The sequence below is a fragment of the Zosterops lateralis genome, assembly GCF_965231275.1.
Source record: "Zosterops lateralis genome assembly, chromosome: 9".
Taxonomy (NCBI): domain Eukaryota; kingdom Metazoa; phylum Chordata; class Aves; order Passeriformes; family Zosteropidae; genus Zosterops; species Zosterops lateralis.
In genome coordinates, this window is record NC_139769.1 from 16,569,114 (window position 1) to 16,586,304 (window position 17,191).

General features: G+C 38.7%; 1 protein-coding gene across 1 annotated transcript in view; it reads right to left on the reverse strand.

Moving 5' to 3' along the window:
• TGFBR3 (transforming growth factor beta receptor 3) overlaps window positions 1-17,191 on the reverse strand; it is a 113,706-nt gene that overhangs the window by 28,154 nt on the left and 68,361 nt on the right. The window contains exons 5-7 of the mRNA XM_083867130.1: window positions 9,097-9,280; window positions 3,522-3,690; window positions 1,109-1,256 (exon numbers count right to left, since the gene is read on the reverse strand). Coding sequence (XP_083723256.1) covers window positions 1,109-1,256; window positions 3,522-3,690; window positions 9,097-9,280 — 501 coding nt within the window. The remainder of the gene's footprint in view (window positions 1-1,108; window positions 1,257-3,521; window positions 3,691-9,096; window positions 9,281-17,191) is intronic.

Here is a 17,191-nt window from a genome sequence, read left to right on the forward strand (position 1 = left end):
TAAGATAAATACGTGTCAGGGATCAAGAGGGAATTTCATCACCCACCCTATATAATTTTTCCATTCAATTTTCTGAGCAACACCAAAATTAGCTTTCTTTTATTTCCCTTCATTCTCAAAAGCTACTATGAAATCCTGCTTGCCAATTTACTTTCTTAGGAGATTTAGACCAATTAGCCTTTGCATTCTGCCAGAATTTCCTCTGCACAAATTACAAGCAGAAAGCAACTAAGCAAAGTAAAAATTCCTATAAATATCAAGAACTGGAGTTTGAAAATGTAACTGAATTGCTGCAAAACTGCTAATCGTGAGGCTACTGGGTGGTCCTGAGCAAACATTCAGCTCAACTGTACAATGTGCTCTTAACTGCTCACTTAAGACAGAAATAGGCCACAAATTTATAGGCTGCAAGATCAGTTCAATTATATTTATTTATTTCAGAGCAAGGGAACAGAAATGGTGTTAAGCCTCAAAGCCTGTACCAAAAATCAACATAAATCAGCATCTTCAGTAATTTTAGAAGTTTAACTTTACAGACCCTGGTTTCCTGGTTTTAACTTAAAAAAAAAAAAAAAAAAAAAAAAAAATTTGCTGTCTGAGGAGAGATGAGGTCAATTTGACCAAACACTACTAGACACAGAAGTACTGGCAGAGAAGAGGGATAGATACTACTACAACCACACGCAGGGCTTCCACTTCTAAAGGGATGTGGCTGTGTGGTGCATATCTAGTATTATCCATTCTGCACTTGAAGGCATCACTCCAGCTTCTGACATGAAGCTATTGATCCATTCACCAAAGTAACAGCAAAAAGAGAGATGAACATCCAACTCTGTGTTTAGAGTGCTTCAACAGAAGTCAAAAAGACACACCAAATCCTTGCTCTAACCATCCGGCTTCTGCAATGTGTTGGTCAGTCTTATAGCCAATATATTAAAAGTTAATGAGAATAAGAAGTTTATGCATTTACTCCTTAAAATTCTGTAATTATTAAAAAGAACCAGCCAAGAGAAAAGATTCAGAAATCAACATGGTCTAGCACTACATCACATTTAAATTAATTTCTATAGTGTTGCATTATGACAGGTCTCAAAAAAGTAAAACTTACAATCACTTCCAGCTTTCCCTGGACATCATGAGACTTGATAACCCAATTGACAGACTTTCTACACTTGAGGATAAGTACGACATCTCTGACAAGTCTGGCGCCTGGTTGCGATGGTTTAATGTCAACAATTATATCCACCTGGAGAGCACTGTATGTGGAAAATAGAAAGTTAGAACAGAATGCCAGAAATTTTCAGCTATCAACCTTCTTCCAATCCATCATGTTTCCACTGTCTGGCCAGCTGATTAAAATGCTGGATATTATCCCAGGCAACGCAACATGTGCAAAACAGATTGTTATTCCATATACACGTAAGTGATTTTGCATAACAATAGATACAAGTACTTTTTAGAAAAATAAATCTGTCTCTTATTTACCAGAAGTGTGCTACTCAATTCACCTATTACTTAGTGCAGGTAAGTTATATGACTAGCAGGTTGCTTTCTAAAGTAAACAATTTTCTTATTTCACTGTGACAGTGCCTAAATATAACTGTTTCAGTTTCCTCTGGCTATAGTTGTATTAAAACTTAAAATAATACCTTAAAAAAGGTAAAGAAGACAACTAGGGTAACACACATGCATAAAAACCCAAACCAAACCACAAGTACTATATTGGGGGGTGTCTCTGCCTAAACAGTTAAATTGTGGAATGACTTTGCTTAAGATCTTGCGTGCTTTGAGGAATTAAGCAGTGTATTCAGTTTCCACTAGTTCTGGATATATACTTATTTTAAAAAGAAAAAAACCCAGATGTCCAGCCTGCTGCTTGCTGGAAAATAGATGAAAACTATCCAGATTTTCAAGATCACAGTAAAATAAGTAGAGCAAATGGGTTCTTACCCATCAATAACATCTCATCATGCAAAATACCAATTCAACAGAAAAACCTATACTTCCAGATCATCTTATGGGGCCATACATTACAAGAACGTGCTCATCCCCAAGCAATAGCTTCCAACTAATATTCTACACTGAGACTTAGTGTATCGTAGGACCTTTGGTCCTCCTGCAGTTTTACACACGCCCAGCTCAGCTTCTGTATGTTTCTTTGGGGATTCAAACTTTGTAAGGATAGCTACGGCTAAAACTAAAAACAAACTAACTTAGTACCTTTGAGGTTTTTTCACTTTCAATAGCAAATCATTTAAACTTTTTGCAGTGTTATTATCTCAAAAGCAAATTCCTATTGTACTGTCATTCAAAGCCAAAAGCTTGAACCAGGACTTTCACTGTGTAGCACTACAAGGGACTTGGAATGATGCTTAGCATCAGCTCTGTTCAGTATGGGGCTGCATCCTCATTTGGGGTTACCTACTTCCCTTCCACTACACCTCACCACTTTCTTACTCTCCCCAAGTTACTATGCAAGAAAATTATCAGGCTCTGGGTTCAACATTTTGCAGTGAGAATGATCCTTTTCACAACAACAGCTCCTCCCATCTCCATCTCCCTGTGTGATTTTCTCATTAGGGACAGGATACACTCAAGTGCAGCTGCACGAGGAGCAAAACCAGACAATGCAAGATACTCAGTGAATGCAGTAAGCAGACAGGATTTTAATTCTACCTTATCTCTAATGAAATTGTAACCATCTAAGTTTCATAGCAAATTTCTATTCTAGCAATCATACTTGGCACTTAAGAAGAGTTTTTTCCGAGTATGACTATCTGAAACAACCCCCTCTCACGTTCTCCCATTAAGATCTAAGAAAGAACAGTAAAGGATGAGTATTTCAAATGTCTTAACCCCACATAGGTATCTTTGACAATTTAGAAAACCCTCATAACATGTACAGAGAGTTACTTTTCCGAACCAGTAGTTAAAAACTTTTTTTGTCAGTGCATCACTGTCAACCCTTAACATTTGTTGTAATTATCAAATTATCCCTTAAACTCAGCTGGAAACTTGACAGAAAACTGTTGTGAATCTTCAGAGCAACTGTGGAACACCATTGACTACAGATCAGTTGCAGCCTCTGAACATCATTTGGGAGCCACTGTCCCAGACCTTGCTGCCAGTCATCCCTACCTGTGACAAGTCAAGATTACTTTCAACCTCTATCTCACCTCCTCATACAGTGGTCTAACCTTAAAACCTCTCTGTCAGATACTGCCCTTATTGATATTCCCTTATTCGCCTTATCGTTGGAAAAATGTGATCAATTGAGACGGGGAGCAATATATACTCCATAAAAGATGTGCTTTGCAGTCTTGTCCAGAAAAATCCTGTGATTATGAAGCAGAATTCAAAATCTTTACATACTGGAAGAACTGATTTCTATTTAAGGCAAAGTACTAAAGCCCAAGCTTTTCTTTAAGGATGAAATAGCTACTTTCAGTTGATTTTTATTAGACAAGTGAAGTTTTTAGCTATTATTTCAAACAGTTTTAGTCTATTTAGGTGATATTTACCTGTTAGGATTGGAATTTGGAGCGCTTAGTTCAATGATATGAACTTCTCTTTCTTGGACTAAGTTAGTCATAAGGCATCCCTCTGCTGGTTTTGGTTGTAGGTATCCCGCAAGGTAATTTAAAGAGAGAAAATTCTTTTTTATGTTGCACGAGGGAGGAAAAACTTCATCTGGAGGGGGGAAAAAAAAGAAAGCATATGGAACTCTAAACACAGATATCAGCTTAGATGTATGCATGCACCACATCAACTTCAGTGTACACTATACTGCTGAAAGATATATCTACCATCTATTATAAGCACATATGACAAATCATCATATTGAAAGGGAGATTACTGATGCACTAATACATCAACTTTCAAATATGAAATATATACTTCTAAACTGAATAGTTACTATTTATGGATTTAAACACTTAATGAAAGAAAATCCCTGCAAAGGGAAACTTCAAAACAATTCTGAAGGAAAATATGTGAAAATGTTTCAAAATGAATAAAATACATTTAATTTCTTCCTTGCATCTTTAGAAGAGATTTCTTTCTATTGCAATTTACTCGGAGATAACTTTTGGAATCAACTCCCTCTCTCTGTGGAAAATGTTTTATTCTTGTTATTATAAGCTTACAATTTTTTAAATACTACAGAAAGTACATTCTATTTCCTAGTACATTCCATTTCCTTACATAACATATTTTTATATATTGTGTAGTCGGAGTCAGTATTGTCTAGAAAGCAACAAATACTGCATTTCTCTTGCATATGAAAAATTAAAAAACATCAAGAAAATTATGGAATCAGTTGTTGATATCCAGGAAGACTGATCACAATATGCATAACTGAAATTATAAAATTCTAGCATAGCTATTCAATCTCTCTTTTGGTTTTAACTGAAAAGCTGAACATGAGCATTACAGAATCATAGAATAGGATGAGCTGGAAGAGACCCACAAGGGTCACTGAGTCCAACTCCTGGCCCAGCACAGCACCATCCCCAAGAGTCACACCCTGTGCCTGAGAGCATTGTCCAAACACTTCTCCAAGTCTATCAGGCTGGTGCTGTGACCACTGCCCTGGGGAGCTGCTCCAGTGCCTGACCACCCTCTAGGTGAAGAAATGCATAAATGCAAACCATAAAAGAAAGTCACTCACATGAAATTCTCATGCACAGCCTACATTACTACCCCAAGAAACAGTTTTTCCACTGAAAATCAGTAGCATTTTTCATTTCTGAGATAGCTTGACATATGAATTGTCATAATACATAGAAGGACTAAGTACCATGTTCAAACACTTGAAGTCCTGTAAGAATACAATTCCACATGGCTGGATCTTTGACCACTGCTTTACAAGAAAGACTTTCTATTAAGGTTAGTAGCACGATACAAAAAAAAAAAAAAAAAAAAAAAATCAACTAGCATGCATTGTGAACAAAAAACTGTGAACAAACTCTTAGGAGCTGTGCTGAGGCCATGCACTCTCTAAATGAGAACTGAAATGTCACCTCTGAAGTGCATTTGTGTGTGCTACCCAGCTTTGCAGGAAGACCAGAGACTCCTGTGACCCTGGTCTCTGCAGAAACAATCACGGGAGTTTCTTCTCCTGATCTTATACAAAGCAGCCTTTGAATATTAACCCTGTTGTGTCCCCTACAGAAGCTACTAAAGCTGTATAAGGCTGTAACTATTCATACTGCCCAAGCAAAGCACTTCTCCAACATCTGGTATGTGCCCTGCCAGATTAGCCTTGAATGCAGCTGCAGTTCTGCCAGCTCCTCCCACAACAGCACAGAATGGAAAATGATCCCAAATGGTCTATGCTGAGCTTGAATTTTTAAAATATATATATACTCACACAGAGAGACACTAGGTATTTGCTTCTTAACTGCTGTACAACATGATTCAGACCATAAAATAACAATTTTGGAGTAGTTTGTAGGTAATTACCACACATGCTATCCTTTGCCATTGCAAAGAACTCAGTTCTTGCTCCTGGCACTTCCATTAGGCGTCTCTGGAGCTCTCGAGAAGTGCTGCTCTTGCTGCCAGAAGCACGGAGACTCCCCAGCCTGGGCCTCTACTCAACAGCATGCTTTTCCTCTACAGCAAAATTTAACTCTATCACTCTATCTACTTGACATTGACACCAGAATGTATTTACTCTCATCCGCACCAGTTACCAAAATCGGGCTACAGCAGAAAAAAAAGGGGATCCGTTTCATCTTTCTTTGCTCTTCTCTTTGTTCTACACATCTCCTCTTTGTTAGTTTCAGGGCTGTCTACTTTGGAAAGGGACTGCAGGTGTCTGTAATCAATTAAAAACATTACCAAACCAGCCAAGAAACAGTCAGTTTATGGATTCTGTGCCTCTCTAATCTCCCCAGACTCCCAATATGGAATCAGACGTGAGGTTTGCAGGCAACACCCTCAGCAGAGGGTCTCTGGCCAGCAGGCTGGGGTGCCTAGGGGCCCTGCTGGCCAGAGAGCAGCAGAGCTGTGAGCAGTGGCCAGCAGCCACCTCCTCCTTCAGCTGTGAGCAGTGGCCAGCAGCCACCTCTTCCTTTGGTGAGTGCCAGGCTGCCTCTGCATGGACACGGATTGCACACCAGGATCTGTAGTTTCTGTGTGCAGCACTTTTATTTTACTGATGAGGACAGACATTGTCTGCTCTATTCTGCACAAATTAGGTGTCATCCACAGGTTCTTGGCTAAAAGTTGAATATCCAAGCTTAGCATCATCCTGAAGAGGTTTTTGTGCAAATGAGCACTGTTAGTCAAGTGTCACTCTCCAAGACACGCACCCTGGGCAGCAGCAGTTGGATTCAGCAATAAAAATCCCATCCAAGCAGAGCTTGCCTTTCAAAGTCTGAGCTGGGCATAAGCAAGGTGTTTGGAATTTTCCTTGGGCATTCTGATGGTAGGGATTATTCATGTGTATTTTGCAGTTTGCTAGCCCTTAGCACAACAGAGATCAGAACCTTGGCTGGCATTTAATGGCAGGATAGATACAGGATCAGGGAAGGGCCTACAGGGGTCTCAGAAGGGAGGATGCAAACTCTAGGCAGTGCTTATCCTGCAGCAGGACACACACCTAAGCCAGACACACTGTGACCATGTGCAAGCATTAAACCAAGCAAGCATGGCATGCAGGATACGTGCACTGGTGTGTACCAACTATAAATTCAGAGTCAGGACTGATGCTTCAGCTTCTGCCAGGACAGAAGCACAGTGTTACTGTCTGTAAATAGACTGCATTTTCCAGTTTAGCTACTGTTAAGGCTAAGGTTTTTTCTTATTCAGCTAAGAAGTGTGTTGAAATTAGGGTCCCTCCAGGCTAGCATATTTGCCCTAGATTTACTGGTGATAGTGGATGCACTAAGTAACATTTAGCTAACAGATAGGACTTCCTGACTTGTTTAATCATGTCTTACTGAACCATGAGAAATTAAACTGTCTTCTGCTGAAAAATACGTACCAAGACCACTTTCACCATGAGCAGTCCTGCCTTCTAGAATCTGACAGTGATTATCACAGCAGTCACTCTTCCCTCTCCTTCATTACATAAACCAAGACAAGAACAAGAACCCCACTTCTTGCACCCCCTTCTTCCATACCCCGATTCTGGCCCCTTAAAGTTCTTGTTGTGATCACCATCCCTGCAGTATTTGATCTGCCACTCTTTAGAATCAACAGGATTCAGATGCACTTGGCCCTGATCCAGTTTGCTAGTGCTCTCAGCTGCCTCTCATTTGCAGTTTCAAAAGTGACTTCAGAGAGACCCATGGCATGAGAAGCAGCTTTATTCTATGAAAGATCAGCCTTCTTCAGATCTTTCTGTCCCTTGGCTTGCATTTTCTATTTGCTGTATTCAGATACAGACTACACTTTTAAAATGTAGGCTCCCAGTTTCAGATTTGTCTAACTTGAGTGAAGCTGAAATGTAGACAATTATATGGATACAGCCATCAAATTCTGTATCAGTCACATAGCAAGGAACTGCTTTGTACAACCACCTATAGATTATGAGAAATACTAGCAGTGATTCACAGACTGCCAGCTGAGGGTACCTTACTAAATCACAGGAGGAGTGTAAGTTTTGTATGAAAAGCCTAAATTGTACATCACTGTATGCAGTGGTTTGTGAAATCCAGTGATTCTATTGTTCACTCTGCAGAGAAGAGGACCAGGACCACATGGTTTTCACAGAACTCTGCACAAAACTGCTGCAGTTCAAGAACTGACCCTGTCCCCACCCCTGAACACATGCACAACCCCCACACATACACACATATTCATTCTTCTGCAAGAATTTAAATCAAAATCCAGTGTGGTTACAGCTGAGCTAGTTTGTAGGAGCCTTCTCAGGAACTGTCTGTTTTGGTTGCCTGCCAAGTTCCATTTTGTGTACTTATTCCTAATGAAATTGTGTTTTAGTGCATCCTAAAGATGATGCAAAACTCTCCTCTTTAGCCTCCTGATTTGACTGGAGATGTGCAAATCAACAAACAAAATTTTATCTGTTTTTTTCAACATGCCTAATTAAATATTTGTCTCCACAATGCAGAGACCACTACTCCCATATATGTGTTTCAAGAGCACTTTAATAAGCTAATAAGTATATTTCTGAATGGTTTTCTGGCATTAGAGTACATGACTGGTGGCAAGTAGAACAAAAAAAAACCAACAAACAAAACCCCCAAAAACACACAGGGGAATCCTCTACAAATTTGGCAGGATTTGGATAAAACTAACTCAGGTATATTCTGATTTTGGGGGGCAAACCTCACGTGTCAGGAAATCAAATTATCAGATATATGTGGTTAGGAAAGAATGTTTTCTCCACAGAAGGCTTTTGGTTGGTTTTTACTTTTCTGTAACCAACCAGTTCAGCTGTTTGGGAGTTTCTGCAGAGATATTCCTGTATATAATTATATTGTGCCAACACCACTCAGCTATGGAGCTACAGCCTGAGCCCCACCCCATATGGGCCTGTGAAGTCCCCCAGGAGCTGGAGTCCTCTCCCACCTGCACTAGGCCACCTGAAGAATCTGGCATGTGGCTCACAGAGACAGGAAATCTTTCTCCTTGGGATGAAAATATGTAAGGACAGACTGAGGCAACTTAGTTTGGTGAGGAAAGCTCAAATACCTCTTTGCCCAAAGACGATTTGCCCTGGGTCCTTATACAAGCAAATACTGAAAAAAATAAATGTAACTCAGGTCTTTCTAGAAACTTCCCTGTACTTCAAAGTCTCCACTTCAGTTCTCCAGATAAATGCACCCAAACAATCACCATGAGTAGTTAATTCTGTTTAAAAGGCAAAGTTTGACTCTTGTAAGATTCTGAGCAATTGCATCCACATATATGAACATAAAGTTATGGCACCAGAATCCATTAAAAGTTGCCTAAATCCAAGTCTGGTCTTTAGACTTGCTCTTATTTCTCTGCCTTCCTCTTTCATATCATATCTCTTGGAAAATTAGAGGTATGTTTAAAAATTAAAATAAGTGAAATATAAGCAATGCTTATTCTCAGTATCTAGAAGTGTCTATGAATTCAGTTGGTTTTATATTGGTTTACCTTCTCCTACTTTAATATAGATGTTTCTTGATATTTTAAGTTCAGTGAAAGATGTTACTGCTCCATATTTCTTCTGGGCCCACTGTAGCAGATGTTCATTTTTCTCAGGGAAAAACTTTTCTTCCGTTTCTGCTGACAAGGAGAAGTTTCCCTTCTCAAACTGAACGACGGAACCTAAAGACACCTGATGGGAATAAAAACATATTTTTAATGAGGTCCATTTATCCACACAGACATGTAGCACCTTTGAGCAATGTAATCTGTCACACCCAAATGTAGTGATCGAAGGTGATTATGGCTTATTTCCAACAGCACCCAAATGTCACGTTTTAACATCTGCATAATGATCCCATTTTCAGAGATGTTTTTTTAAAGAAATTAAGTTCCTATCAACCCAGGTGGGGTGCACATGGCAGCTGAATAACAGAGAGCTCTGAGACACTCCAAAACTGTACTGCTGCAGAAGTGGAACCACAGTGCTGCAAGGGGAGATAAACTTCAGGGGCAAAGGGAGGGAGAGAATAAGAAGAGGATGGTCTGAAGAAATGAAGGCAGATAAGAATGTAAACCTCAATAAAACTGGGAACTATTGAAGTAAATCCCAAATCAGAAAGAAGGTGAGTCCAAGCTCAGTGACATATAAAGGCCAGCACAGAAATAGAATGCAAGGAAACAGAAAGGCTAAGAGAAAATGACAGTATTTATTGTTGCGTTATTTACAGGAAGTGAAGAAATACTTTAGTTTAATAGAGGAGATGAGTTAAATACATATTTTGAAAAATTCTTAAAAATAGGTTACATTAAGTGAGATCTTGAATGGAAAGACTAAAATGTTATTTAAAATAGTGAAAATGGAAAAACAGTACATAGAAGTGTAACAGGTTCTGCAGGAAAACCAAAGATGTTCAAACACAACTTCACTGGAGTGGCAGTAGCATCTTCAAAAACAGAAGGTGGCAGAGGGTCAGACTCTCTTTCAGATTGTGACTTGCTTGAACCTGTGTTGGTCTTGAGAGATAAACAAGTCATTCCAGATTTACTACAATGCAACATCATCCCAACAGCATCCTTTTGACTTGCCTGTCCCTGCAGATGGATGTGGCCAACACTTCCAGGACATGTGTCAGCTCTTGAGAAGTTCCTACAGGAAGTGGTGAAAGAGCAGCATTCCTTCTTTTGCCCAACCCATCCACACACTCCACTGTCTCCCCCTTAAGGTGCTCAAGGACTGGGCCTGTATGCCCTACCCAGGCTGGTCCTTCAATGAACACTTCCACTAAGATCTAAATACCAAGTCAAGAAGAATGTGTACTTGAATGAAAGCAAGATGAACAAGCTTTCAGATGTGAAATCATCAGTGAAGACCATTTTGGACACGCTTCCTTTATTTTCTTTAGATACAGCACACAGACCCTACTTCCAGACCACTGCAGCAGACAAGGTTTCATGAAAGTACCACTACTCCCATCTTCTTCTGTTGTCCTCTGAGCATCCCAGGAAGAAGTCTGAGTCACCCTGTTGTTCTCCTCCTCCTTTCTTTTTCACATCTTTCTACTAACCCAGGCTTCTTTGGTGGAACAATATTTTTTTTTTTACCCAACTGAGAAGCCAAAAATACTGATAACTCAAAGAGGGAAAAACAAATCATAAAAATGCATCATAACAATTTCTGTCTAGAGCACTATTTACACTAAGTATCTCTCAAACTAATTATTTTACACAAATTATCTGAAGGCAGGTTACAATTACAGAAATTAACTAATGGCAACAAACTATTACCATCTCTGAAGCTATTGTTGCCAGCACTATTTCAGGGTGATGCATACCAAATTATTTGGCACAAAATATTTGTCAAAGTAGATATATAAATTAGATACATAAATTATATAAATCTACATAAGTAGATACATAAATTGCGAATTCTTCCCTGTGCCTCCAGCTATAATTCCAGCATTTATTATGCACCTATCACATAGTCTTCTCCAAGAGAAGGCACAGGTAATTTAGAGTTCAATTTGACCAGACCCGTCATAAAACATACCTCAGGAATCCTTTTGCCAGAATATTTTTCAAAGTTTAAACTAACATCTGTTTCAATTTTGAATAATCTTATTTTTTTCAAATGACTACCATAAAATGCTTCCTTTGAATAATAAAAAAAAATCTTTATTATTCAGTGTAACACAGACCACACCACATTCTGTCAGTACTTGCATAGTTCTCAAACAAGGAAGTAAAGTCTGCCCTTAGAATTAATCTAGTTCTAGGAAAGGAGAGCAACCAGTTATCTCTATAACATATTTAGCAAAGAGCATTCACTTTGTATTTTCATCACCTAGAAGCAGCTACACCACAGACTGATTTCATGGAGCATCTCTACAATACTCCTAACACAAACTCTGTATAAATTCCAAGTGCACAGTCTCAGAGGATGACACTGACACAGCATATGCCAGTTCACACCTGATTTTTATACTTTTATACATGTTCCACGTGTCTCTGGTATACTTTTATATGAAAGACATGTGGGACATTTTCATAGAGCTTTGGCCTAACTAGAAAAATCTTCCATGCATAAAATTCACGGGATTTAAGGACCTAATCAGTGATTATTTTGCAGAAATATTAAATAGATGTTGGCATTCCACCCTTGGAGACAAACAAACAGTTTATCCAGTAAGTACAGGAGTTGGTTTTCAGTTACACATTGTTTCATATTTTTTATGGTCAGTCTCTGGGTAAAGCAGCATCGGTGTGTCTTTCTAAACATTTGAGGACAACATGAGAGAAAATATTCCTCCTAAATAACAACCAAAGAAATGGATTATCTTGCAATAATACATTTTTGCTGTATTTTTCATTTGAGATAGTTAAATGTATCTGAAGAAGACACAACAGCTGTCTTCCTCAGAATACACCTGTTTTTTTATTTATTACTAATTAAAATTTGAAAACCTTTTTCATCACCCTGCAGCATGACGAATGTCTTCCTGAGCAATAGATCCTATCAAAGTTATCAAGTGCTACAAGGGAGGAACCAACAGACAGAAAGCAAAGAAACTAAAAAGTCTGGAACAAGCATACTCACTAAGCGATCACACAGTAAACATCTTTAAATAAACATGAAGCTTATAATATTTATTTTTTTCAATCACCTACTAAAGTCTATTTGAAATGCTGGTTCCACTACCCAGGTTTTAGAAAGAACTGCAGAGTTCTGCTGCGCTTGCCAATGTTGGGATTTTTACTACACAGACCTAAGGCAAGGTTAAGTGAGCCAAGCACGTTATTTGTTCTGGAAAGAATTCAACAGACCCTTCCAAAAAAGGCAACCATCACTGTTTCAACACCTGCCTTGAACATTAACCACTTACTTTTCAGAACAAATCAAAAGCAAATCTAACATGCTTAGGATAACGCAAAGCATTAAAGTCAAAGAATGTTTTAAATATTTGGGAATTAATCAACTTTTATCTGAGCACTAATTACGCACTGATTGAGTGATTAAGAGACTGCTGCCACAGACACTTTTATCTCCTCCCTTCAACTCCTTTAGTGGTTATTTTCTGAGGCTGCAGAGTGAAAAAAGTGCCCCGGTTCTATTTCTTCCAGTTGTTGTGAGGACAGTAAAAGGAGCTGAAGTGGAAACATCCTCTGCTGCTGAGTAAACCTACATGTTCTGTCACTTTTCTGAGGCTAAATGAAGAGGCTGGACATGGAAAATCTGTTCACAAGACCAAAAGATACTGGCCATGGCCACTAACCACAGCAAGCACCACAGGTCAAAGGGCTGCTCTGCAGAGGAAATGAGGATCAAGCACAGTATACTGAAAATTTGCTACCAAAAGCTGAGTATTCCATCAAAGAACAAAATGTATTTAGGAATGTATTTTGGTTGCATGTACTACTACACTGCAGACCACTGGGGAAAATAGGGTGTAAAATCTCTCTGCATCACACCAAGGCAAGGAAACATACACCTCTCATGCTGGGGGACCAAACAAAAATAGCCTTCACACGTCCCTTAAGAAAAATTTCTAGTCTGAATAAAACTGCCCTTGCAAGGCTGCCATGGTAGTTCAGGACATCAGCTACCTGGCAGAAGTGCCAGATGCCATAAATTACTATTCCCCAGAGGGAACAACTCTCAGAGCCAAACCTGAGTCATCTCAGTGGCGAGCGTGAATACTGCACACACAAAATTGCATATTCTGTTTCTTATTTTACCTATTTCCTTCTCTCCTTTTAAACGCTTATTGCCTTTTTTTTTCCCTTTGAATCTGATCCAGGAGGATATTTACTTTGCTTTATAACATTTTAAGTATTTAACATAGTTATAATTCAGAACTCCCAAGTAGGAAGCAAGTTCATAATTTAGCTTTGACAGAGAGGTAGGCACCTCTGGGACATGACTCAGAATACAAAGTGTCCACAGCCACAGGGCATGAACCAACCCCTTCTCTCACAACAACAGCTACAACACTATTCATCGAGGGCCTGCCAGCACAAGTGATCACCCAATCCACCCCTAAAGCCATGACTAAGGCAAATATAATCGAAGTAAAGAAGCAGCATCTTTCATATTTTTATCTGAGCTGTACAGTATCAGACCTGTGCTGGAACACGTAGGAGAGGAGTAGATCTGCTCAGAATAAAATTAAAATACTTCAACCAACTATCAGAGCAGCCTACATGAGATTAGAGTCAGCTAGTGTTCTTTGGTATTGTACTTTGATGTAACTTCATCCTCTTACACAGGAAAATAAAGCCATGGATGGAGAAGTATCAGGTATTCCAAAACTCAAAAATGTTTGTTGTTCATAAACCCATACACAACCTACTTTAATTAAGAGAACAATTCTCTTCAACAAGTGAGTAAGAAACATGCTGCTTTTGAAATTACGTGCCACATTTGTGAATCATCTATCAAATTTCATAGTCCTTACAGCCACAGAGGTGATGTTTTCAGGCAATGACAAAGTTTTTCTTTTTAATGTTCTCAAGACCACATGCAGTCATTACAGAATTTCACTTCCAGTTCTCACTTTTTTGAAAACACACATAAGCAGCATTATCTTAATTACTCTTTAGATTTTAATTCAACTTCCTAGGAGATACTCAGTTTGGCAGCTACTAAAGATCTTCATATAATTCGGGCTGTTCAATGTTTTCTCAGGATGAAAGCAGAACTTTGAGATCAGAGAGCAGACTCCTGCACATCTTTATAGAGCTAGAAAAGAAAATCCTGGGATTTTCTATCAAAGCTGAATCCGTGTCAAATCTAGTGGAATTTTCAAAATCTCTAAGGAATGGTTACTAGAATGATAAAGAAACAAATAAGAAAATCCATGTAAAGGGGAAATCTGTTCCCAAAGTTTAAGGCTCAGCAGGAGTTAACTAACTGCACACAGGTAATTGTCCACTCATCTCACATTAATTTAACAACATCTTAATAGACTCAGTGTAACCCTTGCTTGATATGAGCAAAGTACGGTAGCAGAAGCTTTTCCAGGGATTCTGTTTCAAGTTAGAGGCAATTTAGTGGAAGAAGTGAGGGGAGTATTAAAGCCTATCTATGCAACAGCAGCTATAGTTTCCACTGGAATCAGTGACTCAGTAACACAACCTGTTGTGATTTATTATCTCCACGTCACTAAAACCAGCAGTCTGCCAAAATCCACTGCCTGCTTCTGTAAACTTCCACTGGCTAAGCCCCTGTTTACTGAAGCAAGCAAAGAAAGGAAGGAGCCACGAGCATACAGAAGAGAAAAGACCATCACAGGTGTCTGTTCCAGGTCCTTCAGCCTCCTGCAAGATTAGTTTGGGAATATACCTCAACCACTAAACGCCAGAATAGTCTTTGTTTCTTCACTTTTGCTGGCTGGATTAACCTAAAATCCAGGATGTCTTCCTGACTACCAACTGTCTTGGTTCTGAAAGTGATGGGTCTGGGCTCCTAGAGGAACAGAAGAAGGAGGAATGCTTAGGATCAGTCAGAGGCAGCAATGAGAAAGATCAGCAGGAGACACAAGAGGCAGCATCATCCAGATCTGGCCTATCCATACTCCTAACGCAAGTTCTGGTTGGAGCAATGACCCACAGAGACAGGCCACTCAAAGCTGAAACAAACACCACACAATAAAGCTTGAGTTCTGAAAGATGTCTTAAATCACATGGAATCTAGTATGAACTCTGTGACATTTAGCAAACCAGGCTCCCAAAAAAATGCAGGCCTTTGAAGTCCCACAAAAGGAAACTAAGGCACAAGGACCTGCCTAATTTCCTGTGAAATTTACTGGCAAGTTGTATTCTTGAAATATTTCTGCCCAAACCAAAGTGATTACAGTGAAAGCAGAGGATAGCTATATATCACAAAATTTCCCTGTTTTGGGACATCACACATACAGAATTTTTTTTACCATACTCTACATATTCATTTCATGTACTATGTCTTGCTTCCTAAGCCAGAAATAGCACTTCTCCTCTGCAATGTCTTCCTGAAGCAAGCCTTGAATGGGAAAAAAAAACCTCAACCCCCCATGATATTTAAAGATGCCTTACTAAGGTTATTGTACTCTTAAACTCCTTTTACATGCATCATTTTCAAGCATGTATTTACTATGCTGTCATTTTCTGCCATTCCTACTGCTGAGAAAATCCTTCTGCTCTTTTGCCCAGAACATAAGGATCACAACCATATGTAGCATGAGGTCCCCCTAATATTTTTGGGACTAACCCATTTATATAGACTTCAGAAAGCAGTATTTTGTCAGGGTTGAATCATGCCAGGAGACAAAGTCTACAGGGAAATTTATCATTGTGAAAATCATAGTAAGAGTTACCATTTACTAAACACTGCTTGGAATTTGACACAAAATGTTGACTTTCACATTTTTTTTCAAAAGGCAAGGAAATGGTATGGGGAAGGGAAGGAAGAACATGAACTTTTCCAAGTGGAAAAGGGCAACTACAGGATTATTTCCAGCTCCTGAGTAGAAGAATGATGAAGATTTATTAAAAAAACCAAACTCAGGATTCTACAGCAATGTAAACGTCCTTTTAAATTCCTCTTCACACTTTTACACAACACTGAAAATCTACTGCTTTTACTTGGAATAGTGAAAGGTCACTATTTATACCAAATTTATCACTAGTCATGCATTTCCTATCCTTCCTCACTCTTCTCCTAGCAGAGTACTGTGTTCACATCTGGGTCTGTTTAACCAGTGATTGGAAATTTAGCCTCCTGATTTCCCGTTAAATACTAGGCACAGGAAAACAAATAGCACTTGTTTTTCAGTGAGTTTTGTCAGTCATCCAAATGTAGTGCAAACCATAGAACAGCCTGTGGTTTGGTGGCAGTGACCCAAAATATGTGAACCATATTTTCATGAAGTGAGAGAAATAAATCAGCAATTGGCTAAAGTAATAAGAACATGGCTTTTTTTTTCTTACAAGTGAAATGACTAATAATTAAATTTTTCATTCTATCACACTTTGTCTTCTTTAAAGCTTTTATCTTTTCAAATCTCAAAATCAAGAGCAAGTGATCTGTTTTTGTATTTATCATTATTGCTCTTGCTTCTTCCATTTCACTACCTTAACACACATTCACTCCAAGCTCTTGCAAGTAAGGTTATTCGTTTGCCTAAGTGTTTTCTTATCCATAACTCTTACTCATTCAATTGCCTGAATAAGTAACTCAGAAAAAGCTGAAGCATCACTTTTTAAATAACATATTAAATAAAATCACATATGTAGGTATTTAAGGGGGTTTTGGATCTATTCTAACAGCGATTTCTAACAGGAAATCACAAAGGATTTGGATCTTTTCTCATTGATTTAATTCTCACTACTTTCACTTGCTGAGTAAAGACATTCCTAGGCTATAAAAGCAATTGAAAAAGCTACCAGATATAAAGAAAAAAAATTACTTGCTGAGTAGCACCTATAAAACCCTCTTTCTGTGCAGTTTCATAGAACTTTTGGTTTTCTGCCAAGACATGTTTGCAATAAACTAGTTTTAGGGAAGGAGAGAAATGACGACTTGATGGGAAGGAAGAAAACTATTTTGCTGTATGAAAACTTACAAGTG